The following is a 26520-nucleotide window of genomic DNA, read 5'->3' as shown; positions in this document are numbered from 1 at the left end:
AGGAAATCCTGGGTCGGGGTAGCCATGGCAGCTTGTGTCCTATCTGCTTGTGTCTGCCACCTGCCCTTCGCCATCGCACTGATGCCCCGGGTCCCATGCTGGCCACAGCCCACTGCTCAGCATTGCCTGTGCTCTGTGGGGACTCTGATGAGGCTGGGGCTTTGCAGCTTACTCCGCAGTGGGCTTGGTGCTTGTGCAGGTGCTGGGTAGAGGTTACACAGTTGTGCTGCCAGTATAGTGACGTGTCCCCTTTGACGTTAGAGGGAATCAAAGACTGTCTTCTTTATATCTTGAAACTCTATGACAAGATTGACCCAGAGAAGCCCTCCGTGAATTCTTATTTTATGAAAGACCTGTGCTTTGACAGTTGAGACCAAGTAGAGAGTAAGCATGGTCATGGAAAATAAATTTGGGTTTGAAATTCCTGATATAGATGTGGAAAAGTTAATATGTCCACAACAAATTGTAGATTATATTGCAGATGAGAGAGATGTATATGAATAAAATATCAGACCCTTTTGCTTCACTGGGAGATGACTCAGATGATACTGGTGAGTGTCCGGAAGTGAGAATGCATTTTGGCATTATTGCTGACTTTGATAGAGTAATTCTGTTGGACCTGGATTTAAATTGTATAATTGTTTTACTCTGAAAATAAACCTATAAAACCATAAAAAGAAAAAAATTGAGGTATAATTACAGAGAGAACAGTTTACAGATCTCATTTAGTTTTATGAGTTTTGGCAAATGTCTGTATGATGTCATCAGTACCCCAATGAAGATAGAGCATTTCTGTCACATTAGAAAGTTCCTTCATGCCAATTTCCAGTCAAGTCCCCCAGGGGCATACACTACACTGATTTCTATCCCATTGGGTTAGTTTTGCTGTACATTAAAATGTCTGTCTTTTTGGAGGCTGTTATATTAACTTTGACGTTTAATTCAGATGAGCAAAAGTGATGATCACAATGTGATACAGTGTTCCATATTCATATGATATTTTATAATAATTTATTTGATATAAAAAGTGCTTGATGCCGGGAGCAGTGGCTCACTCCTGTAATCTCAGAACTTTGGGTGGCCAAAGTGGGCAGATCACTTGAGGCCAAGAGTTTGAGAACAGCCTGGCCAACATTGTGAAGCTTGTCTCTACTAAAAATATGAAAATTAGCCGGGCGTGGTGACACACACCTGTAGTCCCAGCTACACGGGAAGGTGATGTGAGAGAATCGCTTGAGCCTGGCAGGTGGAGCTTGCAGTAAGCCAAGATCCTGCCACTGCATTCTGTGCCCTGAGTGATAAAGTGAGACTCAGTCTAAAAAAAGAAGTGCTTGGGAGGTATTTATTTATGGAACTAAGAGAAATACTTTTACTGTACGTAGTTACATAGTTATACCCTTGTGTTTCTAATTTTCAAAGATGATAGTTTTGGCTAGCTCTATTTTCTAAAAAATACCTTTTATTAGTAAATGTGGAAACAGGATTTAATCTTCGAGCCGAGTCAAGCTGTTAAATAAAAATGTTCTTTGTGTGTATGTGTGTGTGTAATTTTGTAAAATGTAATTGCTAAGTTTTTCACAAGGTTACTTATAAACTGATGTTATATGTACCATATTTTTATCTGTTATTTATGTATACGTTATGTATTTCAGTTTTTAGAGCACAACAATATGTACAGCTGTTAGAATTGCTGTATGGTTATTTTTAAAAGAAAATAATTGTCTCCCAAAACTTACTTTGATTTTTAATAACATAGAAATAAAGTTACCTTAAAAAAGTCTTAAAAGTTCTTTTAATGTGGTTCATGGTCAGATTAAATGTGTTTGGTCTTGGGTTTATTGTGAGGTACTTTTCAAATTTTTGGAAAGGACCAAGTTTTTCATACTTTCATAAATAGTATAGCTTCCCCCCCCGCCCCACCCAAGATATTATACTTTTGGGTGGAGTAAAGAATGGAATACCAGAATTAACTCTTGTTGTACAGCAATATCAACCAAATCCCTGTATATGCCATATGGAAACAGGAAACAAGGATTTATGAAATTGTTTCAATATGGGAATTTTGGCTATAGTGATAGTTATTATTTAGCATTTGTAAATATTAAGAGTAGTAGATGTCTTTGTTTTACTTTCAGCTTGACAAACTAAAATGGAAATAATGAGCCATTTGGAAAGAAAGTTAATGTCATTGTTCCAGTTAATCTTAAAAACTTGTATATTCTATGGTTCTTACTGTTTTCTCCCTTTTGCTTCTGTATTCTTAATTCTTTCCTTGCTTCTGCTGCTTTCTAGTTTCATTTCTCTGACATGTCCAGGGCTTTACCTTATTGCTGATTTCTCATCAGTGTCACTTCTCCATTTATTTTACACAGTGCATTCAGAGTAATTTTCCTAAAACGTTGCTTTGGTTATTTTACTTCCGTCCTAAGAAATTTGCATTGAGTCTCCTATGAGACTCATAAAAGTTTTTATTTTCATTAAACTGGTCTTCATGTTCCTCTGCCTTCTGGCTTCATCATTTGTCTTTGACCTTACTTCAGACGCTTTACAACAAATAGCTTTGGCTGCACCAGACAGCTGTTTCTGCTGAAACAATCTGATAGTGTGTTCTTTTGTTTTGTTTTGGTTCTGCTGTTGTCTGTGTTGGAAATGTAGTTTTTGTTTGTTTGCTTTTGTGATGGAGTTTTGCTCTGTCACCCAGGCTGGAGTGCAGTGTTGTGATCTCACCTCACTGCAACCTCCATCCCTGGGTTCAAGCGATTCTCCTGTTTCAGCCTCCCAAGTAGCTGGGACTACAGGCATGAGCCACCATGCCTGGCTAAATTTCTTTTTGGATTTTTAGTAGAGACAGGGTTTTGTCATGTTGGCCAGGCTGGTCTTGGACTCCTGATCTCAGGTGATCCACCCACCTTGGCCTCTCAAAGTGCTGGAATTACTGGCATGGACCACCGTGCTCAGCCGGAAATGTATTTTGCATATCCCTTCTGGCAAACCTTCCTATTCTTCCTATTCTTTAAAACCCAGCTTAAGTCTCTACTTTAATAAACGCTTCTTCTGTATGTAGTATGTGCTCAATTATCTATGGCAAGTACCATATATTGTTACCTTTGCCTATGTCTAACTAAATTGTAAGTTTCCAGCAGTTTGAAAATTTATCATATGTGTCTTTGTAGTGCTTGTGGTGGCTTCCACTATGCTGGGAACACAGTATGCACTTGTTTTTTTAATGGAATGTTGAGATGATTCTTTGGTTTGATTAAATTCTGAGATAATGCTTATTATCCTTAGCAATGAATGGGGAATGGAGAAAAAAGAATCATGCACTCCCCTTCCCATTTAGCCTTTATTTTTATGTAGTCTTTTTTTGTTTCTTGATCGCTGTCTTTTTCACCTCATGTTCCTGTTTCGCTTTAAAATTCCAAAAATACAGCAGCTTTAGGGGGGGTGACTTAAGCTAGCATATGAAAATTCCAAGGTAATATTGGAAATGCAGGTACTAGAAAGGCAGTATTTTTCAATATTTAAAACTGTCCAGAAATGAAATTGATTGCCTTGGAAGATAGGTTGGTTTACTGTTAACTGTAATGGTTTGTAAAGAGGCTGGACAACTACCTGGAAACATGTGGCCGGGATTTAAGCATTCAGTAGGCCGATGAGGAGTAGTTTAGATGACTCTGAAGTTTCTTCCATTGTTGAGAATGTTTTAGTTGTATACTCAGTCTTCTTTAGTTACCATAGCAGTTCCAAAAGCATTTTCATTTCTTGTTTTTGCATAAAAATTATATCATGGTTAGTGATGGTGATTCAGCTTTTACCAAAAGTGAAATTCAACCTCAGAGTAAAATATGTTAGCATTCTTACATAAGTCAAAAGAATGTGAAAAGATTCTCAGGTTAAATCTGTAAGACAGATTTTTTTTTCTGAATCTGGAAGAATTGTTTTTGAACACACGCTTTTGCTGTTTATATTTTCTATTAAGAAAAAAAAAAAACAGTGGATACAGATTTCTATTATAACCTAGTTATTCCTAGAAAAACCTATGAGCTAACTGCATAGTCTTTAGCTTAACTTAGCAATACCTATGTCATAGTATTGACTTGCTTGTCTTAATTTAAACTTTTGACCTTTCCTAGAAAAAATTTCTTATGGAAGGCAAAATGAGGGGTTTTCATCAGTCTTCATAAGTAAGCTTTGCTATATTCTGTGGCCTCAACTTAAATTCTCAGTCAGGCCAGATACAGAGTGAATAGGAAAAGAGTATTGGTAGATACCATAAATATTTTACTGTAGCTTAAAAAGCAACTAAAACGACAGGCACTACTTATGTTAGTGGTCATGTTGTCCCAATATTCAGTGGTAAAACTGAGATGTTTAGGATTATAAGAGGAGATGAGTGGCTAAGTACATTAAAGAAGTTTTCTGCTCTTTCACTCTCTGACATAGTTATTTCAAGTAAAGTTGGAATAAATTTTATTATTTAGAAGCACATTAATTTTTCAAATAAAATGACTTACAGTTCATTAAAGTACAATATTTGTATGGTACCTCTGCTGTCTTTAAAAAATAAAAATCTGGAACTGGAGAGAACCTAGTATATTGATAGGCAGTCGAAATTTAAATTTTACATAAGATGTGCAAGTTTGTTTTACTTAGAGCGGATTCCAAGAATGTATTGCTTTGATCCTTTCTCTTAGGTGCTGTCTTAGCTATTGATGAGTAATTAGATTATCAGTTTATTGCAAAAAGTTTTCACGACACTATTTTTTAAGTCTGTGGATGAAGGTGAGATAAGTTTAGTATTTTCCATGTGAGTTCTGCAGAAGAGAAACATAAATAAAATATATAATTAAAATCAATTTTACCTGTTTTAATTTTTTTAAATGAGGCTAATCGAGATTTAAAATGATATAACTGGTTCACATTATCTTTTGTTGCACAGCAGTTGTGTAGATGTATCAGTTTTTATGCATACACTAGTAGCCACTGCAGATTTCCTTTGCTCGGTGTTTGATAAATCTTCTGTGCTTATGTGTTTAACTATATCTTTAAATATAAAGTGAGTTTCTTTTAGACCAAAAATACCTACATATGGTATGCTCCTTCAGTACGTAGTTTTATGTCTTTTTTTGTTTCAGTGAAGTTTTTTGAATTACAGTTTATTTATTTTTGAACTACAGTTTATTTTTAATATTCTTTTGTTTTAGTTTTCTTCTTCAGTGACTCCTCTTACCTGTATGTTGGATCTTTATTGCCTAACGGCAATATTTATCATTTGCTTTTGGATCCTTTTTATTACTTTTTTTAATTACAATTTTTTTCCTTCTTTTGCCTTTCCATTTCTCTTAGACTATTATTTGTTGTCATGTTTCATTTTGTTTAATGTTTATTTCTGAAATGTTTTTTCTTTTATTTCTAATTTTTTCTTGATTCTGTCATTTTAATTCTGAATATTTCTTATTTTAAAATTTCAAATTTGGTTGTTCTATTTGTCCATGTCTTTAATTTTATGTGTTTTTTCATCACATACATGTCTTTTAGCTAGTTCTGAATTAGTAGATTACAGTTTTAATCTGTTTTTTTGGGCAGCTTTTTCTAGGTGTGGTTTCATTGTAAAGCTATTGTTCTTACTCTTTTTTATATTAACTTTGTATGAGATTTTTATCTTGATTCTTTCTGTTGATCATTTTTATGCGGTATTAATTTTCCTTTACTTTTAGGAGGAAGTCCTATTCAAGATAGCTTTTTTAACTTCACATACCTCCCTCTTCTGTTGTTTTCATGAAATGTTTAAAAACGAGGGCATGACTGGGTGTGGTGGCTCACACCTGTAATCCCAACACTTTGGGAGTCTGAGGCAGGTGGATCACCTGAGGTCAGGAGTTCGAACCAACCTGGCCAATATGGCAAAACCCCGTCTCTACTATAAATAGAAAAATTAGCAGGGCATGGTAGCACATGCCGGTAGTCCCAGCTACTTGGAAGACTACGTCTCAAAAAAAAAAAAAAAAAAGCAAGGCCATCTGTTCAGATGTTCCTGTTCTCTTCCCTTTTTGCACTTTCATCTGGACCATCTCCTTTTGTATTATCTCTTGTTATACCTGTCCTGCTCAATTTTGAGTCAATTCCCAGGTTTTTTCTTTTTGTCAGTTTGGGGCCCTATCCTGGAAGAGAAACTTCATAGTCAGTTATGAGAGTTTTTAGGGGCTAGACTGTCTCTCCCCATTCTAAGCTTATTGCGGCCCATTCACACTTAATTGTTATTGGACTGTGTGTTAGTGTGTTTTCACACTGCTAATAAAGACATACCTGAGACTGGGTAATTTATAAAGAAAAAGAGGTTTAATGGACTTACAGTTCCATGTGGCTGGGGAGGACTCACAATCATGGCGGAAGCTGAAAGGCACATCTTACATTGTAGCAGATGAGAATGGGAGCTAAGTGAAAGGGGTTTCCCATTGTAAAACCATCGAATCTCATGAGGCTTACTACCAAGAGAACAACAGTTAAGGGGAAAACTTCCCCCATGATTCAGTTATTTCACACTGGGTCTTTCCCACAACAGATGGGAATTATGGGAGCTACAATTCAAGATGAAATTTGCCTGGGGACACAGCCAAACCATATCATTCCACCCTTGGCCACTCCCAAATCTCATGTCCTTACATTGCAAAACCAATCATGCCTTCCCAGCAGTCCCCCAAAGTCTAAACTCATTTCAGCATTAACTCAGAAGTTCATAGTCCAAAGTCTCATCTAAGACAAGGCAAGTCCCTTCCACCTATGAGCCTGTAAAATCAAAAGCAAGGTAGTTACTTCCTAGATATAATGGGGGTGCAGGCATTGGGCAAATACAGCTGTTCCAAGTGGAGAAATTGGCCAAAATGAAGGAGCCACAGGACTCATGCAAGTCGGAAATCCAGCAGGTCAGTCAAATCTTAAAGCTCGAAAATTATCTCCTTTGACTCTGTGTCTCACATGCAAGCCACACTGATGCAAGAGGTGGGTTCCTATGGCCTTGGGCAGCTCCACCCCTGTGATTTTGCTCCTGTGGCTTTGCACAATATAGCCTCCCTCCTGGCTGATTTCACAGCCTGGTGTTGAGTGCCTGTGGCTTTTCCAGATACATGGTATAAGCTGTTGGTGGATCTTCCATTCTGGGGTCTGGAGGATGGTGACCCTCTTCTCATAGATCACTAGGCAGTGCCCCAGTGGGGACTCTGTGTAGGGGCTTGCACAACTCATTTTCTTTCCACGCTGCCCTAGCAGAGGTTCTCCATGAGGGCCCCACCCCTGCAACAAACTTCTGCTTGGACATCTAGGCATTTCCATACATCCTCTGAAATCTAGGCAGAGGTTCCCAAAAGTCAAATCTTGACTTCTGTGCACTCGCAGGCTCAACACCACAGGGAAGCTGCCAACCCTTGGGGCTTACACCCTCTGGAGCCATGGCCTGAGCTATACATTGGCACCTTTTAGCCACAGCTGGAGCAGCTGAGATGCAGGGCACCAAGTCCCTAGGCTGCACACAGCAGGGGGTCCTGGGCCTGGCCCACAACACCATTTCTTCCTTCTAGACCCCTAGGCCTGTGATGGGAGGGACTGCCAGGAAGGTCTCTGACATGCCCTGAGGACATTTTCCCCATTGTCTTGGTCATTAATATTTGACTCCTTATTACTTATGCAAATTTCTGCAACCAGGTTGAATTTCTCCTCAGAAAATGGGTTTTTCTTTTCTATCGCATCATCAGACTGCAAATTTTCCAAACTTTTAGGCTCTGTTTCCGCTTTAAAATGGAATGGTTTTAACAGCACCCAAGTCACCTCTTGAATGCTTTGCTGCTTAGACATTTCTTCTGCCAGATACCCTAAGTCATCTCCCTCAAGTTCAAAGATTTACAAATCTCTAGGGCAGGGGCAAAATGCGGCCAGTCTCTTTCCTAAAACATCGTGACGGTCACCTTTACTCCAGTTCCCAACAAGTTCCTCATCTCCATCTGAGACCACATCTGCCTGGATTTCATTGTCCATATCATTATCAGCATTTTGGTCAAAGCTATTCAAGTCTCTAGGAAGCTCCAAATGTTCCCACATTTTCCTGTCTTCTTCTGAGCCCTCCAGACTGTTTCAGCTGCTGCCTGTTCTCCAGTTCCAAAGTCACTTCCACATTTTTGGGTATCTTTACAGCAGCGCCCCACTCCCGGTACCAATTTACTGTATTAGTCTGTTTTCACGCTGCTGATAAAGACGTAGCCAAGACTGGAGTAATTTATAAAGAAAAAGGTTTAATGGACTCACAGTTTCACATGCCTGGGGAGGCCTCACAATCATGCAGAAGGCAAAAGGCACATCTCGTGTGGTGGCAGACAGTAGAGAATGAGAGCCAAGTGAAAGAGGTTTCCCCTTATAAAATCATCAAATCTTGTGAGACATATTTATGACCTTGAGAACAGTAAGGGGAAAACTGCCCCCATGATTCAATCATCTCCCACTGTTTCTCTCCCACAACACGTGAGAATTATGGGAGCTACAATTCAAGATGAGATTTGGGTAGTGACGCAGCCAAACCATATCAGACTGGGGAAAAATCCTTTTCAACCTGTGCTTTTCTCAGATTGGTTCACTGTGATTTCCAGTTTATATATCTCTTGAATTTTTTTTTTTTCCTCGGATCCATTGGACTCCCCATTAGTTGTAGGCATCAGGCAGGTTTAGTGTTCATTGTAGTGGTTTGTTCCTACCTGATGGCATTTTGAGGTTTGTGGGGATAATCAGTCACTTAATTTTGTTGTAACTGTCATCCATTGATTTTTAGTTTTTCTACCTAGGTCTTTCTGTTTTCTTTTTTCTGGGGAGATTCTGGGAACTTAGAAAGTTATCTCTGCTGTGATAGAATTTTTATGATAAGCAATATTTAATAGAATACAATTTTAGTTAAAGGTAATCTGGAGAACTCTGTGTTAGAGCATTATTTAATCTCTTAGGGGTTTGACCCTTGCATAAATTTTCATAGTGTCTTATAGAACCAGGTACATAATACGCTTTCAGTACACAATTCTTGGTACACATTTATTCAATAAAACCGTAGGCCAAAAAGCCTTTTTTCTTACTTTGTGGGAGGATTTCTCATTATAATTCGATCAAGCTAACAACATTTCTCAAATTAGGTCCTCAGGTACATGCTTAACTTTTTAAGTTAATTGAGATTCAGTTGATGCTGAACCCTTGCTAGAATCATCAAATGTATCTTCAAAGAAGAGCAGAGAATAGGAGCAGCCTCTAGCACAGGGTTTTTGTATTGCCTGCATGTGAAGATTGAGGTAAAGAGAGAAATATGATACTGTCTATAACAAAATTTAATCTGTGAAGTTTCATAAGAGATTTGCATTTTAAACAATCCGTTTGGAAAAAAGTACACAAATTTTTAATTTGAAATGTGCAAGATTGTGCCCTATAGTTTCTTCTTCCTCTTGATTTGTTAACAATTTTTAAGGTTAAACTTTAAATAAGATCAGTAATATTAATAGTTTTTTTGAAAATGTCATATTTTAGAATTTTCTCTTACATGTAGGTGATTATCACTATGTCAACGGAGTGAGCAAAATTGTTAAGATGTTACTTAGTGGAAGATTTTCATTTAACTCCCAATTCTTTTTTTTTTTTTGTTCAAGTTCTAGGGTACATGTGCACAACGTGCAGGTTTGTTACACAGGTATACACATGCCATGTTGGTTTGCTGTACCCATGAACTTGTTGTCATTTACATTAGGTATTTCTCCTAATGCTAACCCTCCCCAGCTCCCCACCCCCGACATGCCCCGGTGTGTGATGTTCCCCACCCTGTGTCCAAGTGATCTCATTGTTCAGTTTCCACCTATGAGTGAGAACATGCGGTGTTTGGTTTTCTGTCCTTACGATAGTTTGCTGAGAGTGATGGTTTCTGGCTTCATCCATGTCCGTACAAGGGACATGAACTCATCCTTTCTTATGGCTACATAGTATTCCATGGTGTATATGTGCCACATTTTCTTAATCCAGTCTATCATTGATGGACATTTGGGTTGATTCTAAGTCTTTGTTATTATGAATAGTGTCACAGTAAACATACGTGTGCATGTGTCTTTATAGCAGCATGATTTATAATCCTTTGGGTATATAGTAGCATGATTTATATACCCAGTAATGGGATGGCTGGGTCAAATGGTATTTCTAGTTCTAGATCCTTGAGGAATCGCCACACTGTCTTCCACAATGGTTGAACTAATTTACACTCCCACCAACAGTGTAAAAGTCTTCCTATTTTTCCACATCCTCTCCAGCATCTGTTGTTTCCTGACTTTTTAATGATCCCCATTCTAACTGGTATGAGATGGTATCTCATTGTGGTTTTGATTTGCATTTCTCTGATGGGCAGTGATGATGCGCATTTTTTCATGTGTCTGTTGGCTGCATAGATGTCTTCTTTTGAAAAGTGTCTGTTCATATCCTTTGCCCACTTTTTGATGGAGTTGTTTTTTTCTTGTAAATTTGTTTGAGTTCTTTGTAGATTTTGGCTATTAGCCCTTTGTCAGATGGGTAGATTGTAAAAATTTTCTCCCATTCTGTAGGTTTCCTGTTCACTCTGATGGTAGTTTCTTTTGCCATGCAGAAACTCTTTAGTTTAATTAGATCCTATTTGCAATTTTGGCTTTTGTTACCATTGCTTTTGATGTTTTAGTCATGAAGTCCTTGCCCATGTCTATGTCCTGAATGGTATTGCCTAGGTTTTCTTCTAGGGTTTTTATGGTTTTAGGTGTAACATTTAAGTTTTTAATCCATCTTGAATTAATTTTTGTATAAGGTCTAAGGAAGGGATCCAGTTTCAGCTTTCTACATATGGCTAGCCAGTTTTCCCAGCACCATTTATGAAGTAGGGAATCCTTTCCCCATTTCTTGTTTTTGTCAGGTTTGTCGAAGATCAGATGGTTGTAGATGTGTGGTGTTATTTCTGAGGCCTCTGTTCTGTTCCATTGGTCTATATTATCTGTTTTGGTACCAGCACCATGCTGTTTTGGTTACTGTAGCCTTGTAGTATAAAGTCAGGTAGTGTGATGCCTCCAGCCTTTGTTCTTTTTGTTTAGGATTGTCTTGGCAATGCGGGCTCTTTTTTGGTTCCATATGAACTTTAAAGCAGTTTTTTCCAATTCTGTGAAGAAAGTCATTGGTAGCTTGATGGGAATGGCATTGAATCTATAAATTACGTTGGGCAGTATGGCCATGATATTGATTCTTCCTATCCATGAGCATGGAGTGTTCTTCCATTTGTTTGTGTCCTCTTTTATTTCGTTGAACAGTGGTTTGTAGTTCTCCTTGAAGAGGTCCTTCACATCCCTTGTAAGTTGGATTCCTAGGTTTTTTATTCTCTTTGTAGCAGTTGTGAATGGGAATTGACTCATGATTTGGTGCTCTGTCATTGTTGTGTAGGAATGCTTGTGATTTTTGCACATTGATTTTGTATCCTGAGACTTTGCTGAAGTTGCTTATCAGCTTAAGGAGATTTGGGGCTGAGACGATGGGATTTTCTAAATATACAGTCATGTCATCAGCAAACAGGGACAATTTGACTTCCTTTCTTCCTAATTGAATACCCTTTATTTCTTTTTCTTGTCTGATTACCATGGCCAGAACTTCCATCACTAGGTTGAATAGGAGTGGTGAGAGAGGGCATTCTTGTCTTGTGCCGGTTTTCATAGGGAATGCTTCCAGGTTTTGCCCATTCAGTATGATATTGGCTGTGGATTTGTCATAAATAGCTCTTATTATTTTGAGATATGTTCCATCAATACTGAATTTATTGAGAGTTTTTAGCATGAAGGGCTGTTGAATTTTGTCGAAGGCCTTTTCTACATCTATTGAGATAATCATGTGGTTTTTGTCATTGGTTCTGTTTATATGATGGATTACGTTTATTGATTTGTGTATGTTGAACCAGCTTTGCATCCCAGGGTTGAAGCCGACTTGATCATGGTGGATAAGCTTTTTGATGTGCTGCTGTATTCGGTTTTCCAGTATTTTATTGAAGATTTTCGCATTGATGTTCATCAGGGATATTGGTCTAAAATTCTCTCTTTTTGTTGTGTCTCTCTGCCTGGCTTTGGTATCAGGATGATGTTGGCCTCATAAAATGAGTTAGGGAGGATCCCCTCTTTTTTTTTATTGGAATAGTTTCAGAAGGAATGGTACCAGCTCCTCTTTGTACCTCTGGTAGAATTTGGCTGTGAATCTGTCTGGTCCTGGACTCTTTTTGGTTGGTAGGCTATTAATTATTGCCTCAGTTTCAGAGCTTGATTTAACTCTTAATTCTAAACTCCCTAATTTAGGTAGAACTGAGAGAGAATAAATAATAAGTTATTTGAGGATAAAGGCTTAAGTCCCCCTGTAGAGTACAGGAAGTTGTTATGGGTGTTGAATGAATACATGTACGTATGGATCATCTAGAAACATAATTATTAATTTTATTGCACATAATATTTTAGATGTGTATTCACTTTCTTTCCTGCTTTGTGTGAATATAATAATGATAGAAGATAGCATGCGTAGTTAAAATAATGTCCTGGGACTGTAGAATTGGGTTCTGCTTCTGGCTCTATTAACTAATTGGTGGGTGATCTTCAGCACATCAAAAAAGTGGCTTTTTTTTTTTTGTATTGTATTATCTGGTCATATGGTAGGTTTTAATATTTTTTAAATGTATCACTGTTATTTTTATAGTAACCTTTATTTGTTTATTAACCAGTGAATGCATACCACAGTGTGCTGAGGGCCTTTCTGGTAGAAAGGTGGAGAAAGCATGTCGTGTTTGAGTAAGTTCTTTGACCAGACTGCTAGGTGCAGTTATATATGTGTCATTGGAGGTAATGGTGAAGGTTACAGCCAGTGACTGGTTTGGTGCTGATCTTATGAGTGATAGTAGGGAGAGAGTAGGGAGCTCTTAACATATTCCCGCAATAGCCTAGGCATTAGATGACTAGATCCTGAATTAAGGTAATGGCAGTGGACTTGATAAACAGGAGATGCCTACAAAGAATATATTGAGGAGTTAGAATAACCAAGACTTTTGGCAGAAGAGAGGAGAGTCCAGGATGATTCCTGAGCTGGGCCTTAAGCACCCAGAGCGAAAGTGAATAGTTTATACCTGGACTTTAAATGATATGGATATTATATTAAGTAGAGACGACAGAAGAGTGTAATGTGAAGCTTTTCCAATTTTGTCATAACAGTGTTTAATTGCATTGCTTACAAAAAAGAAAACATTCTCTCAGTTTGTAGTAATTAGCAAATGCTGCAACAGATAAATCAGTATCTGAGAATATCTAGAAATTGTGAAAAGTATGGAAACTGCTGCCTCTAATTCCATGTCATCATTAAAAAATTTGAATTGTGTGATTTATTCTTTAAAAAAATAATTAAAACAGAGAATAACTTCCCCTAAAAAACAGTTTTATGAAACTGAAGGAATGGACTCTGTATTAAATATTTCCAAAGAGTTCCTGAGACCAAAAACGGTGGCCCTTCTTTTCCAGCAGCTGGAATCCAAAAAATCTTGAAACCAGTCCTGAAAGGCTTGCTCCTATGCAAGAAATCCTGGTGGCTTTTGAGAGGAAGATAGAAAAATTTCTGGAAAATTTCAAGTAGTAGTAGAGGTGAGTTACTGCCATGAAGAATTTATCCAGGGACTAAAAATATTCATTTATCTTTATAAAAGTTTTTAAAAAAATACACATTCAGCTGAAAATAAGATTTTCAGTTGAAAATCCTAGTGTTTGTGTTTTAAAGCTTTTAATGACTAGAAAATAATAGAGCAAGTAGTTTCCCCATTCCCACAGAAATACATTAAAAATTTAAAGTTTTAATCATCAGCAACAGTGATGTTTCTATAAGGTGATGATGATACTGGAAAAATGCATGGTCAATAAATGCCATATTTATGCTTTGAATGTATTTTGAGTGTAAGATCTGCTTGGATGAGATTTTAAAAAATATATATTCATGATCTTTTTGATTTCTCAGAAGACTTTGTTCTCCTTAGTAAAAGTCTCCTTTTTCTGATTCAGGTACTGCTTGGATACCCTATTTAAGCTCCCTCTAGATAGTATTTTATTTAGAAACAATGCAGGATTACTATAGTCCCCTCTAATTATTTTATTCAGTTCTTGGGAATAGAAAATATGTGGACATGGTACAAACTTTAAAGGGTACAAAAGTGCAGTGAATATTCTCCCTCCCACTTCTGTCTCTGCCATTCAGTTGCCCTCCATAGAAGTAATCATGTTTATCAGTTTCTTGTATATTTTTCCTCAAATATTTTATGCATATATATACATAGACTTACAGTTGGCATACATTTTTATATCCTTACAAAAATCTTTTGACCCGTAGGTAGGACTCTTCTTTCTCTCAATCAGTTCCTCAGAAAATGGAGTAGAAGAAAATTCGTGTCTTAGTGTGTTCTCACACTGCTATAAAAATGCCACCTGAGATTGGGCAATTTATAAGGAAAGGAGGTGTAATTGACTCAGTTCCTCATGGCTGGGAGGCCCCAGGAAACTTACAATTACGACGGAAGACGAGGGGAAAGCAAGGCACATCTTATATGGCAGCAGGAGAGAGAGAAGCATGCAGGCGAAGCTGCCATTTTTAAAACCATCAGATCTCATGAGAACTGCCTATTATGAGAACAGCATGGGGAACAGATCCCCATGATTCAGTCACCCCCCACCAAGTCCCTTCCCAACACATGACTTGTGGGTATTATGAGATGAGATTTGGGTGGGGACACAAAACCAAACCATATCTAGTTGGGTAGGAAACTATTTTAAATAGTTATTAGATTAATTTTCTTCCTCCAGATTAAACATAGGCATGTAGCATCCTTCTGTTAAACATTGATATTTAAGATTTGACTGATTATTTTAACATTTTGCAGTTTTGCCATTGAGAATTTAGAAGATCTAATTGCAACTTAATTGTAACCTAATCGGTTGCAATATCTGCTTCTCTATTATTTTTTCCCCCACTTAGCTCATTTTTAAAAAACAATCAGTAAACTTCAAAGGGCAAGTCAGTACACACATACAAATTTGTGAAAACTATGCAGATAGCTTCCTGAAACAATATATTAGAATGAATTTTAGTTTTACTATTAATGTCTGTTGCTCAGGTACTTCTTAGCATCTGAGGGACGAAGTACAGGGGTAAGAAGAAGATACTGAGAAAAAGGGAGATGTACAAAGAAGGAAAGTCCAAGAAGCCACATTTATGAGGCTTAGCCACTGAGCGTGGAATAGACTGTATTTGGCTGTAGTTGGTCTAGGACAAATAGAAGCCATACTTTGAAGTAGATTCTTCACTTAGAGACCTCTGGTTTCCAAGATTTTGGAAGATTAAAACAAAATATTTGACAAGCCTTCTTTTCAGGGGAATGAATTATTAATTTGGAATTTCAGGTGGTATGTCATTTATTTTGCCTTTTATTATATTTAATTATTGTTTCCTGATCCTGACAATGACGTAAACTTGGGCACATTTTGTTTTATCTGTTCCTACTCTTTATCTTCACACATTTGTTTCAAGATTCTGTTTTCGGTAAAACTGTTGTGTGCTGCTTAATTGCCATTTGTCACTGGAGATGCCCTGTTGACATGAAACAGTGATTTTTTTTTTTTTTTTTAACATTTACGGTACTGTTAAAAATGAATGAAATCTCCTATTACATTTGCTTGCCTACTCATTGATTCTGCCTACTTTCTTTTTATCTATTCCCATGTTTTGTTATATGTGTTACTTTTTGTATGTTTTAGTTTATTAAATTAGACAAATGTGATAAGCAAATGTCAGTTAAAATTTTAAATTGACAGCCCAAATTCTCTTCAGTCTCTGTAAAACATAAATGACTTAAAATTGTTTTAGAATAGAGGTTTTGCTGTTTTAATGCTAAAACTGGGGTTGGGTAAAATGTTTTGTACTTAGGAAGTTTCACAAATAGAAATGTTTCATATACATTAGATTATGACGACAATATGTTAGGCAGTAGATGAATTTCAGCAATTCAAAAAATATTTGAAAATACTGACTTTCAAGTGATGTGATGCTTTGGGCTGGTGATGTGTTGTATGTACTAGGTTATGTGGGGAAACTAAAAACACATTGATTATTGATTGATGAGGGCAAAATACTTTTAATAGTAGGGTTTAGGATTCTTAAATGGTTTATTACACTATTTCCAGTTGAAGCTTTCCTTTGTAATTATAAGGGATGAAGATCCAATTGGATGAAGTCAATTAAAAAAGTGCGGTACAAAATTCATCATTCTGGGAACATATGTTAAATGAGAACAGACTGAATTTAATGGGAAAAGTAAATAACAGTAGTTTAAAAAATATGTTCAGTTGGCAGGGTGCGATGGCTCATGCCTGTAATCCCAGCACTTTGGGAGGCCCAGGCGGGCAGATCATCTGAGGTCAGGAGTTTGAGACCAGCCCAGCCAATATGGTGAAACCTTGTCTCTACGAAAAATACAAAAATTAGCTGGGCATGGTGGCACACATCTGTAATCCCAGCTACTTGGGAGGCTGAGGCAGGAGAATCGCTTGAACCCAGGAGATGGTGGTTGCAGTGAGCCAAGATTGTGCCACTGCACTCAAGCCTGGGTGACAGAGTGAGACTCTGTCTTAGAAAAAATAAATAAAAATAAAAATACGTTCAGTCTACTGGCATTTATCTTAACTATGAAGTACATGTTCACTTATTCCTCAGTGTATTAGTATATTTTTCTTAAACATGAATGTTGAGTTTGTATTTAACAGAGTCTTACAATCATTTCTTACTTTGTCAAGAATGTCAATACATTTTCTCCTCACTGGATGCTTGACTTGTTTTTTAAATCTTCATTTTGAAATGAAGTATAGTTTAACAAGTAAATAAATGTCTACTTAAAAATATTTTAAAAATAAATTTAATAGAAACTCTAACTTAAGTAATTCAGAGTCCTCCCCTTTCTTTTTTCATACTTGAAGTGTGAGATAAAGAGAAAAAACATACTGACAGGGAATGATGCGACTTCTCTAAAGCCGAAGAATTTTCAAAATTACTAAGATCTTTGAATTTTTAGTGGTTTATTTGATAGCCTTACAATTATCCCTCCTATTGGACAAGTGAAAGCAAGTTTAGAAAACGTAAGTGTTTCAAAATGATGTTAAGTACTAAGTATTAAAATAGTACTTAGGATCTGGCTTGATTCATAGGAACTGGATGGTAGAGGTTCAGATAGCTAGTTTATTACCCATAATTTAAAATAATTTAAAAAATAGAGCTTAGTTTTTCTTTTAGACAAAGTATATGTCATCCCCTCCACACTCCCCATTTTTTTTTGCAGCCAGTCTGCTTGACTTAGCTTTGGAAAACTGAATAATTAATTGCCAAAGAATAAGTAGAAGCATTTTTGGTGAGAGAACCAAAAGAAAAGGAATAATGTTTTAACAACAGGAATGATGTTTTAATAATAGAGGTAACACTTATAGCATCTTCTGTCATGTTGTAAAATTTCCTAGATACTTATTTTGACTAGCTGCTGCATGGTGGTATGGATTGGGAGTGAAGGAACTGGATCTTAGTCTCAGCCATCTCAGTGATGCATTATATTACCCAGTAGAATAATCATACAACCTTTTTGTGCCTCAGTTTCCTCTCTGTAAAATGAAAACCAGACCTCTAAAACAAAGAGCCTGCTGTTAGTAAACCCTGCAGCACATAGTCCCAGTTCCACTGGATGAAGCTTGAAATATAAAAATCATTAATGGGTGATGTTGGTTCTATTGCGAGTTGAATTATGGAGACTGATAGAATCTTAGGCCTGTTACTTAACATCTTTACAGATTCTGTTTCTTTTCTTGTAAAATTAGGATAATAATGCCTATCTCATGGTTGTTTTGAAATTTAAAATTGCAAATACAGGTAAAGTGTTGAGGCTAATGCTTGTCACTATAGCTATTATGCTATTTTAATTATTTTTTTTTCTGCTAGTTACTGGGCAGAGTTTACTCTTCAGGGCCTTGAGTCCTTGAGGACAGCTAGTTTGCACCATATTCTTTATCACCTCCCAAAAACATTAGCTCCTGTTGTTTTATTCCCCTGCCTTCTCATTTCCAAATTGCCCAACCTTTCATTTTCACTGGTTCTTCCACTGCTCCCCTACCTTCCACCCTTTTCTAGTCTACTTTTTGGAAACCTAGAAACTAAGCTTACCAATGTATTTTTTTATAGTCACCAAATGATCTCTGTACATCTGTGATGTCATTGAATTCTTGTTTCCCCAAATCCCAACTAACAAACCCATACATGCACCTTTACCCAGTCACTTTTTGGCAGCGATCTCCTATAGAAATGACTCATTATTTCACAGCACCTCTACCTTTCAGATTTTAGTGTTACTATCTATTTGGGATAACATCACTAGAACAATGTTTAATAGTTTGGTGTAATGTACATGTCTGCCTTGTTCCTAATTATTTTTTATTTTCCCCCTAAGATATTAATGAGCTACATTAAATAAATGTGTACAGTCATAGTCGTTGAATATAAGATACTGCTGATTGTAAGAAGCACATCTGCTTTATGGACTAATAAGAAAAAAATACCAATTATTAGACACCATCAATTGTGAGATGCATTCCTAATTCAAAGATGTTAAAATGTGAAAAAATGTAAATGAGGATTGATGAGATATAGTATAGTATTTTTAATCTTATTAACTTTTCTGTTAAAATTTCTATATATTCTTGCTTGCTTGATAGAAACTTTTCAAATTTTCTTACTTTTGCAGTCTCAGTGAACTGTATCTGAATTACTTTTCGCTTCATTGCAGACTAAGAGACATTTTTACTTGGTCTAGTTCTTTCCAAATGTTTAATGTTTTTATGATTATATAACTTGATCATCTTCTGTTTACAAATTCCCATCACAGCACAAAGATGCAACATCTTTTGAGTGCTTGAGATGGAAAACATTTTTTTTCGATTTTCAGGAAGGGTGAGCTATACTGATATTTTCTCAGCTCCTCTCTCCACACACAGAATTACATATTAACTCTTCTTATGCTAACTTCATGCTGGTACCACTGTGATGTCATAGAACCCTCTGACTTTATACTGTTTACCTTTTTAATTTTTTTATTTTACACAATTTTGAAGCTTATGTTTATTCTGCCTTCTATGTCATCTTAGAGCTTAATGATAAAGCCTCCCCACTTTTTTATCTATTTTTCTCCCCTCTCCATTACTTCACTTTCTCATTATCTCTAGAGGAAAGACTTAGAAATGTAGTTTACTCTGAGAGAATACTTACATTGAGGTGAGGAAGAATAGATAACCTAGAGGTGATTGTATATTGGAATTTAGTGCACTTTAAAACTCTTGGGAGAAGAGTCGCTATATTTTTTGTTTGAAGAAAGATAGTTCTGTGTACACTTGAGGGCTGCAACTCAAGGCAGATGTCAGGTAACCTGTTAAATCTGGATTGTCATCTCAAGGACATAGGGGTGTGTGTCTGGGAAATCAGAAAGAAAAAGAAATTAAGAAAACTGATCTCTCTACCAGTTAAAACATTTTAAGGAACTCAAGTTCTATGTAAATGATGTAATATAATATTATAATGTTCGTAAATCTTATACTTAGTTTCTAAAAAGAATCTCAAGGAAGTACTGTTTGGTTAGTCATTCCTCATAGACGACACTGAAACTTAATTAAACTGGTTTAAATGATTATCAAATTGTTTTGTGCTTACTGAGTAATGGTTCTTACCATTGGAATTCACAGATTTTTAGGGAGGAGGTTCTATGAACTGAACTTATATGTAAAGTTTGGGCATTAGGCACAGTTTATTAGTGGGGTTTTGTAGGGAAACTCCTCAAAGGGATTATTATTAATAACTCAAAAGAAATTAATACATTTCTGCAGAGTTCTAGGTCAGCACTGTTTCTCTTTTATCTGGACTTCATTGTGATCTTAATTGTAAATAAGTAGAATCCCAGGGTATTTCAAAGCTCAAAACAAAGAAAACTTGTCAGCCCTGGAAATGGGAGCATTGTTCAAGTGGTACACTAAAAAAAAAATGGCAATACTGCCTGCAAACTACCAGGGAATTCACTTTTAGGAAGTAGTAAGTGTACTGTTTTCACAAAAAAAAGACATTTAGAAGATTATGGACTATGGATCAACATATGTTGGTAAATGTGAAGGATTAAAAATATGCTTCTATTTTAACTTGAGTGATTAATTTCATAGTTGTGATTTAAAGTATATTTCTAAGGAGAATATATATTGGAAATAATAAATTATTTGGTATTTGTGTATATGTGTATGTATGTGCAGGAATCACTTTTTAATGTTCATGTGAGTAATGAAAATACTTTTTTTTATTATAGTGCATGCAAGATATGGGAAATACTAAAGCAAGACTACTCTATGAAGCCAATCTTCCAGAGAACTTTCGGAGACCACAGACAGATCAGTATCCTTTAAAACTTACTTGTTTTGAGTTTAAAAAACGTCAACTCATTTTTATAGTTCACATTTTATCCGTTAGTATTTAGGAAGATGTGAACTTTATCACACTATTGTTCATTAAAGGTAGATATTGACTTGCTGTGAGCTGTGCTTTGTATATAGTAGGTTTTTAGTAGGAATTTGGTACACAGATTACATAATTACATAAAAATATATGATACATATGGTATTTAGAAGTAATTAGAGACCCCTGAATCACAATGATGATTTAACTTACAATTTTTCCACTTCATGATGGTGAGAAAGCAGTATGCGTTTGGTAGAAACTGTACTTTGAGTACTAGTGTAGCCATTCTGTTTTCACATTCAGTACAGTATTCAATAAATTACATGAGATATTCAATACTTTATTAAAAATATGCTTTGTGTTAGATGATTTTGCTCAACCGTAGGCTAATGTTAGTGTTCTGAGCACATTTAATGTAGGCTAGGATTGGCTATGTTTGGTAGGTCAGGTGTATTAAATGCATTTTTGACTTAAAATACATTCAGCTTAGGATGGGTTTACTGGAGCCTAACCCATTGTAAGTTGAGGGGCATCTCTGTTACTAAGTGTAAAATGTTATGACTGATTCTTCTTGACTGTTCTCCATCTCTCGATTAGAAAGTATATGTTGTTTATTATTTTAGACTGTTATTAGAGACTTGATTTGTAACTACCCTGAGTATTTTAGAAATCATTTCCATATAATCTTTGATTATCTTTATATAGGAGTTATATTTGTGTGAGGCCTTGTGGCATTTAGAAGACAAACTACATAGTATAAATTCTGAGTAATTTACGCTACTGACACTCTGTTGTAGGTTGCACAACTATGTTTGCTTTATGAATCCACCTTTATGAGTGGATAGAATAGTTTCCCACATAATCTGCCTTTATGAGTGGATAGAATAGTTTCCCATGAAAACATTTTAATGTTTTTTATGTTTGTTAAATATAAAATCATAATTCTGTAGGATTTTTATAACTCATAGTTTGAAAAAGCAGCTCATCAAAATGGTGTTGCTTTATAAATAAGATTATCTGATTAATTGTAGGTGCTTGGATTCCGTTTGAAGGTAACATTTGTGACTTTGACAATAAAATGTAGTTTATTAAAGATCAATTATATTGTACCTATTTGTATAGTAAAACAATTTTGTGGCCAGTGGAAGAAATATCTTTTCTCACACAGAGATGTAGGTCATTATATGTTTATTTCCACATTTGGACAGAAACCTTTTAAATTATAATTGAGAAGTTAGTAATTTGTATTTGGCCTTTTCTGTTTCTGCTCACCCCACTCCTTTCTCACAAATTTAGCAATCTGATATCCAAGGCTGTTTTTGTTATAGAAAGTTTGCAGGGTTAATGGTAGAAGGTTGATTTCAGGTATAAAAAAATTGTGTGAGTAAAAGTATGGAGAGATGAGAGAACATGACCTTTTAGGGCAGAAGAAACTTGAAAGGTATTTTAGTCCAAATTGCGAAGGGTTTTCAGTATGATGTAGAGTAGTTTAGACCTCATTTCATTGGCCCAAGTGTTTAAAAACACATGAAGGGTTTTGAAGCATTAACTTCCACCATAAGGAAGAATAGTTGGAGGTGGGAGGAGAGCCTAGAAGCAGAGAGACCATGTGAAATACTTGTATAGCCCCAAAATGAGCAGTGACGATCTAAGTTAGATAGTGGCATTGGGAATGGGCAGGATTAAATTGGAAAGATTGGAAAGAAGTTGGGAAAGCTAAGTTAAGATTGGCTTTGGTTCTGAGGGAGTCACTAAAGTAACCCTGAAATTTCTAACTTGGTTGACCATAAAACTTATTCACTGAGAGAAGGAATTCGTTACCAGCAGGAGGATTAAGAGTTAGAAATGAAAGATAATGAGCCATGCTTTCTTGCTTTGGGCAGATTGATGCTTCTGTTACACATATATATGAAGTTACCCCATTCAGTGGCTGGTAACATGAGTCTGGACCCTAGAAGAGAGCAGTACTTTCAGATTGAAGAATCACTTAGCATGTGGATGATGATATGAAGTGCTGGTCAGGTTATGTTTACTTAGGGCAGCAGTCCTTTATTTTGCAGATTTTATTGAGAATCTTGAGAATTCTTTTCCTTCTCTGAAAAATGAAAGCCTACGGCTGAATCCTGAAGAATAAAGCATGGTAGAAGGAAAAACAGCCCAGCATACAAATCAGCACTGTAGGTGGTTGTTACCAGCTGCTTGCTGGTTATATTAATTTATCCCTCCTTTTTTTGCCCCCCACTCACAAGCCCAAGTTGATATATATGACCCCTCAAATTGAAGAATCTTCCTTTTTTGAAAGTTTGTGTCATGGCAGCGTGGGGAGGTTGGGTTGGGTTGGATTTTTTAGGTGTCCCTTGATATAACAGGGTAAATTACTGGAGATTTTTGAAAATTTTGATTTCATCCTTTATGTGTTACCTATGGATGAGAGTAGCTTCCAAGTTATTTAATTTATTACACTGATTCCATATTGTTTTCAGATTATCACGAAGTATATTGAGGGAAGGACAGTATATATCTTATTGGTATCCTCACTTATTGAACTATTCTATGCACCATTTTGTGCAGATTGGTAGGAATGCTATTTCTTCATTACCACCAATTTTATGATGCAGCTTAGAGAGATAAAGTGCTGATGAGATATTGCCTTGTTGGTTCTGTTATCTTGGCTGATGTATTTTAAAATATTTGGTCCTTATCTATAGATTTCAGGAAAGATGAGATTTTTATAGTGAATTGATTACTGTCTAGTATTGGTAACTCCTTGACCTTCGACACAGTGAAGATAGAATACTGGAAACAACAGCTGCAATAACTTTGCTGCTTAATAAGGGTTTGTTTGCCCTATGCCAAGCCCTGACGATGGCATTTTATGTACTTTTTTTTTTTTTTTTTTTATTTCTCAAAATAACTCGGTGACATAGAGTGTAATATTTCCTTTGTCAGGGGTGGGGTGGGAAGGATGAGATGCTCAAAGAGCTATGAAGAAACTTGCTAAAGCCTCCAGACTTTCCCTCCTATGTCGGGTCACTTGAGTATTATTTAATGATGGTAGTCTGAGTAAAATCAGTGCTGCCACATTTAAGTCTTGATTACCTTTGAAAATAGATAGGGTTATTATAATTTGGCACTCTTTGCAGCTAGCTTGTAAGATCTAGGTGAAGATTTCAACTTTTCATTACCTGGTATGATTTATGTTAGGCTTTTGGATTAACTGTATTTGCTGTTGTTACCTCAAGCATTCTTATTTAATTTTTCACACTAGATGTTACTCCTTTTTACAAATTATGGTCATATTTATGTGAGGTGTTGATCTTTATTGTTCATACGGTTGTCAGACTTGTTTAAGGAGGGTCTTTGTCTAACATGTTTCAGCTAGATGATTACTTATGTTAAGAGTATAAGATGACAATTCTTGGACTGTGAGACTAGTTCCCATATCTAATGTAATCTGTAGCCTTTAAAAAAATTACCTTGGTTAATATAACACAACACTTTTTATTGTTTTAATTCTGAAACACTGTAATTTAGAGGTTTTGTGGGGGGAGGCTGGTAAGAAAACCAGCTTGCCTTTCTCTGTTCCTCCCTCCAGTCTTTCCTTTCATCTATCTGTCTTTGTAAAGCTCATTGCTCTTTGAAAAGCCTAACATCTCTGTACTTTTATAGATATAAATATAGTTGTCTCATCCCTAGAGCAAGTATAACCAAACTGAGTTAAACTCATATAATATGGGACCTCATTGCATTCTTAACAAGATTTGTCACTTTTTAAAAAGCTTTGCAATTTACAAAAGTTATGCAAAAGCTGCTGTGAAAGTGTAATTTCTCATGTGGGATGTGGTTAATTATAGGCTTCATGTCCTAGTGCATGACAAATGATAAAGCTTTACATTAAGCTTTTTATTATTAGGATATTTTGTCTTATCTAAAAAACTTTAATTACTTCTGTTCCATGAGATCTATTGTGCACCAAAGCTAATCAGCAGTTCTCCTTTGAGCTTTTCAAAGTTTTACTGCTGTCAGTGCTGTGTGTCTGAAACTGGAAGATTTTGTTCTTTGGGAGTAGATATTAATTTAATTGTCTTTCAAATGGTATATTTTTAAAGAAAAAAATCTTAAAATATATAAATACATGTTAAAAGACAAAACATATAATAATGTTGGAATTTTTCTGGGCTTGTATAGTATCAATTGTTAGTTTTGGGGACAGGGAGAATTAGGAGTGCTGTACTGAGTGCTTTACAACTGTAGACTTGGGGAAGATTCTGGGATAATTTGATATTATTTAGTAAGTCCCAAATTAAAACTTGAACCGTTATTGTAATAGTGTATTTCTTACCTGACTCCCTGAAAATATTATTGTTCTGTTTCTAAATTTTTGAGTTGTATTATTGATCTACGTCAGTATAATTAAGTCCTTATATCTCAAATGACTTCTGGAGACTGTAAAATGAAGATAAATAGTTCCTGATCTCCAAATTCATTGGTTCTTTTGTTGTTGTTTCTCATTTACTCATCTGTTTAAACTTAATGGTATGCAAGCCATCTTAGCCCTCAATACAGTAATTCTATTTCCTCTTGCTACCATGGACCTTATCTTTTAAGTGATTTGCCTATCAGAATACCTTTGTTCATAATAAGAGCTAAAACTTAAATAACACTATGTACCATCCACTATTTTAGTTGTTTAGATATTATTGGCTTATTTAATTCTTATAATAATCCTGTGAGATGATACTGGTATTATCCCCATTTTAAAAATGATGAAACTGAGGCACCAAAGTATATAAAAATAAAACTAAATTCATATATTAAATTCTTACTCTTAGATACTATACTAAGTGTTTTATGTATGTCTTAATCTTCAAACTCTTGACAACCTTGTGAGGTGAGTATTACTATCTTTTTACATATCTAGGTACAGGTTCAATAGATTAGCTAACTTGAAGGTCACAATCACTGCTGGGGAAATAATAAGTGCCTACTTGTACTGGAAATGAGGCTGTACATTGGAGACTATCTTCTTTGGGAATGTCAACATATAATGCAAAACTATGGTAAAAATTTCCTTCAAAAATCCTTAGATTGTTTATGATGACAGTTTACAGACACATGTCTCCCTGTTAATCCATTTGGCTGTTCTTTGCTCTCTAGCATTGAATAGAATTCAGGAATCAGTAACTACAGGCCTGTGAGCTAGCTGCCTGTTTTTGTAAATAAGGTTTTATTAGAACCCAGCCATGTACATTCATTTATGAATGTTCTGTGATTGCTTTGGAGAGCTATAAAGGGACAGTTGAGTAATTGAAACATAGACCAACTGTCCCACAAAGCCTAAAACATTTACTTTCCGGGCCTTCAAGGAAAAGTTTGCTAACCTGTGGGATAAATAACTGTTTCTTTAGGTGAACTAATAGTACAGAATTGGCTTGCATTTGGGACCTTGTACAAAAATACATAAGGATGGTGTGAGACATTCTTGCTCTAGGAAGCATGTAGGAACTGAGCACAACCAAAGATACGGCATGTTTTCCAAACTAGATTTCTTCCTTGGGTGACTCCCATGGAATTTAGAAATTCACTTTGTAGTGTACTTGGATTGCCTTTTAAAAAGTATAAAAAGTGATCTTATGTTAATAAGTAGAAAGATTCCAGTAAATTCTTCTACCCTAATGCTTTATTTTTATATCTTTAAAAAACACTATGTACCAAACATACCAACTTTGGCTTCTTATAATTTTTTTAAGATGTATACTTCTTAGAGATAATTTCTGAAAGGATTTCTTATTGTAAACAGAAATGAGACTCTCAACTGCATTTGAATTATTTATATAAAATACATTAAATATCAATTAAGATTTCACAGATATCTGTTATTTTGGAAAATTCACAGCAACATACAATTTTACCAGA

General features: G+C 35.8%; 1 protein-coding gene across 8 annotated transcripts in view; it reads left to right on the top strand.

The window, feature by feature from the left end:
* The window catches only part of SMAP1 (small ArfGAP 1), a 185250-nt gene that overhangs the window by 64350 nt on the left and 94380 nt on the right, over window positions 1-26520 (top strand). For 6 of the 8 annotated variants that reach the window (XM_074037695.1, XM_074037694.1, XM_005552591.4 and 3 more), the window contains one exon: window positions 20456-20541. In XM_074037695.1, the coding sequence (XP_073893796.1) occupies window positions 20459-20541 (83 nt within the window). In that variant the 5' untranslated portion in view covers window positions 20456-20458. Of the gene's footprint in view, window positions 1-13556; window positions 13680-20455; window positions 20542-26520 lie in introns of those variants that run through there. The other 2 variants (XM_065543863.2, XM_074037696.1) reach the window with 2 other exon arrangements.

Source organism: Macaca fascicularis, chromosome 4 (genome assembly GCF_037993035.2).
Source record: "Macaca fascicularis isolate 582-1 chromosome 4, T2T-MFA8v1.1".
NCBI classification, from domain to species: domain Eukaryota; kingdom Metazoa; phylum Chordata; class Mammalia; order Primates; family Cercopithecidae; genus Macaca; species Macaca fascicularis.
Note: the sequence above shows the minus strand (reverse complement) of the source record. Positions and strands in the feature narration are given on the sequence as shown.